Here is a 3,291-nt window from a genome sequence, read left to right as displayed (position 1 = left end):
CGCATTCGGATTGCGCCAGAGCTAATCCAGACCAGATTACGTAAAGAAATTAGCACATAGCTGCTACATTTTTCTCCACTCTCTGCTTGACCTGTCTTTTGCTAGAAAGGACGACCAAAGATGATGATGATAAGGACAACACAGCCATGATGAATTGTACATGAAATAAAACCACGACACTTATTTTGGATCGAAGGAAGTAGGTCGCAACACCTCCGTCGCCACCTCCTCCTCTCACCTGACCAGCTGCTTTGTTTGCGAGATTTTGACCCACGGTGTCCTCTAAAACAATATTATTGCACTACTAAAGTATGGAGTTGTGATTCTCATCATCACTGAGTAAGGTAAAAGGGTGCATAGCGTTATCATGCCAATGAATTTTGTTCATTTGAAAAACCTCAAATAATTTCCACCGTCAAACTTTGGTACTGCAGAGGTTTGGGCATATTCAACGCAGTCCTCTAGAAGCTCCAGTGTATAGCGGACGGCTAAAGCGTGCGAAGAATGTCAAGAGAGGTCAGGGTAGACCGAATTTGACATGAGAGGAGTCCGTCAAGAGATACCTGAATGATTGGAGTATCACCAAAGAACTAGCTATGGACAAGGGTGCGTGAAAGTTTTCTATCCATGTGCCAGAGTCATGAGTTGGTCGTGAGATCTTATGGATTTCATCTCTAGCCTATCCCAACTTATTTGGGACTAAAGGCTTTGTTGTTGTTGTAAACTTTGGTACTGCAGAGTGCACAAATACCCGATGCTGTGTGAAATATAAAACGAGTCCAATGGAAGACAAATGCAAGGATAATTACAGCGTACATGTTTGTCATGGAACAATATTAATTCGAACCTACCTAGTACTACTGATGAAGATATTGAAAATACAAGTCACTGTTTTCATGTTGCTCGGACAGTTGGCTTGTCGTTCTCATGTTTAGGTTAGGACTGCAACTTCTGTATTCCATGGGCCATTATGCCAATATACCGTACAACTACAGGTAGTTTATAAGTATACAATGTTAGCAGCCGTCCGTCACCCACCCTTTAAATCGTGCAAGTCAATAGCTTGGAGACTTTGCAAAGTATCTCTGTGAAACTTGGCAGAGTCTAGTCAATTTGTCCAGACTCAATAGAGACCAACCAGCAGCAGCTTCCCTCATTGACTGTGTGGTTGCTGTCATGGAGGCTTCCATATCTGCAGTTACAGGTGAATTGGTGAGTCGTTTCATCTCCTTCCTGATGAACAAGTACCACTCCTTGAGCCATGCACAATCAGAGAAGGTGGTGGACAGATTGCAGCACCTCCTGATGAGAGTCAGCATCGTCGTCGAGGAAGCGGATGGGCGGTACATAACCAACTCTGGGATGATATTGCAGCTCAAGATGCTCTCAGATGCCATGTACAGAGGACACCACACGCTGGACACCTTGAGGTACCAAACACTCCAAGATAGTGCCGACTCATCTAGCAGCAGCTTGCATTTATCCATTCCTTCCAAGCGTTCTCGAACGAAAACTGAGAATGATGACAAGGCCATGCGCCTCGAGTCAGAAGGTGCCTTGGAAAGCTTAGAAATTGCAGTTGCTAACATGGTAGAATTTGTTGTGCTCCTGGGTGGATGCGAGCGCATGTCTCGTAGGCCATATGATATTTATCTTTACACCAACAACTTCATGTTCAGCCGACATGCTGAAAAGCAAAAGCTCTTGAGATTCTTGTTGGAGCACAACGACTCTCCTGGTGATCATGCACCGGCAGTTCTTCCGATCATAGGTGGTGGTGGAGTTGGGAAGAAGACATTGGTTGCTCATGTTTGTGGCGACGAACAGGTTCGCTCACGCTTCTCCTCTATTTTGCACTTGAATGGAGACAACCTATTGGCGATACTTGACCATGGAAGGACCATGTTTGGGATGATGCTGGTCGTTATTGAGTTTGCTTCTGATGTAGTTGACGATGACTGGGAAAAATTTCACTCATTTCTCATAAGAATGAGCAGAGGAAGCAAAATCATCATCATAAGTAAACTCAAAAGATTAGCCAGGTTTGGATCAGTGCAACCTATTTTCCTAAGTGTTTTATCTTATGACGAGTTGAGGTACCTCTTCAAGACACTAGCATTCGGGAGTGTAGACCCTGCCGAACATCCACAGCTAGTACAAATAGCAGACGAGTTTACCAGGGAGTTGCATAGTGTCCGAGGTTCACTTGTTGAAATAAATGTGTTCGCAGATGCATTGAGAAGGAATCATCATGCTCAGTTTTGGCGTTGCATATTGGATAAGGGGGTGAAAATGGTTAAAAGAAACCTGTCAAGCTATGGTTTGCATCCAAACAAGCTTATAGAACAAGGCCGTCCAGTGAACATAACGGACCTTGCTTTGCATCCGCTTAGCTTGCTACCTTACACACTCAAGGAGGATTCACCAAGTGTGACACTGGGGGACCTTCTGGCAGATCCTAGTGTTAGACCGGAAGGAGACTTCACTCTAATTGCCTGGAAATCAAGGATACCCCCTCATAGATCATATCTTCATTGTGTTACAAGTCGTGCTCAGGATGTACATGAAGGTGGTGCCTTGCCAGCGAGGAAGCGACGAGGACTGCCAATCTGATTCTGTTTCTGAACTCTTTGTAATAGATCTCTCGTTGTATTTTCTTTAATAAAACATTACAGATGGATGTGTTCATGTGGCTTTGTAGTTAAACGGATGTGTTCATGTATACCATTGAAGTAAATGTATGTATTACAGATCTCAATTAGCATACCTTGAACTTGTATGTTTTTCTAATCAGATACAACAATCCACATGCTCTTTCTTAAATTACGGACAACGTCATTTGAAGTGGCAGTGGCTGTAGCTTGTTCGGTGAGGTGGCTTGTTATTGAAACAAAAATAATTGAACCAACGAGAAAGAGGTATACACATCATCACCATGAACATTGCATTTTGCAGCTGATACCAAAGTAGATCGTATTTCATATAAGCTTGAAATCAACCAACCAACAACTCCATATATGTGCAACTCCATGGTTCGAACCATTCCATCCAATCAGTAGTGCCATACATAAAGGAAAGATGAAGCTCTGTGACGTGTTGTACCAGCTATTGCGCTGATGTGGATGCCACAGAAACTTAGATCTGATCAGACTACAGTCGTAGTCAGGATACGATTAGATCAAGAAGTCTGCTAGGCGCCAAGATCTACCCAAATCAGAAGAAAAAAAAGAAAACATGTGCAAAATTTCTTACATCAAAACACGTGTGAATTCGATTTACGAGGAATTGGTT

The 3,291-nt window shown here is 43.1% G+C and overlaps 1 protein-coding gene across 1 annotated transcript; it reads left to right on the top strand.

Moving 5' to 3' along the window:
• The first annotated feature begins 1,176 nt into the window (after window positions 1-1,176).
• Window positions 1,177-2,613, top strand: LOC123153735 (putative disease resistance RPP13-like protein 1). The gene has a single exon (XM_044572707.1). The coding sequence runs from the start codon at window positions 1,177-1,179 to the stop codon at window positions 2,611-2,613; it is 1,437 nt and encodes a 478-aa protein (XP_044428642.1).
• Window positions 2,614-3,291: the final 678 nt, after the last annotated feature.

This window comes from Triticum aestivum, chromosome 7A (genome assembly GCF_018294505.1).
Source record: "Triticum aestivum cultivar Chinese Spring chromosome 7A, IWGSC CS RefSeq v2.1, whole genome shotgun sequence".
NCBI lineage: Eukaryota > Viridiplantae > Streptophyta > Magnoliopsida > Poales > Poaceae > Triticum > Triticum aestivum.
This window is presented reverse-complemented; position numbering and strand designations above follow the sequence as displayed.

Excerpts from the sequence above, each read along its gene's own strand:
- LOC123153735 (XM_044572707.1), top strand. The coding sequence starts at position 1,177 with ATGGAGGCTTCCATATCTGCAGTTACAGGTGAATTGGTGAGTCGTTTC.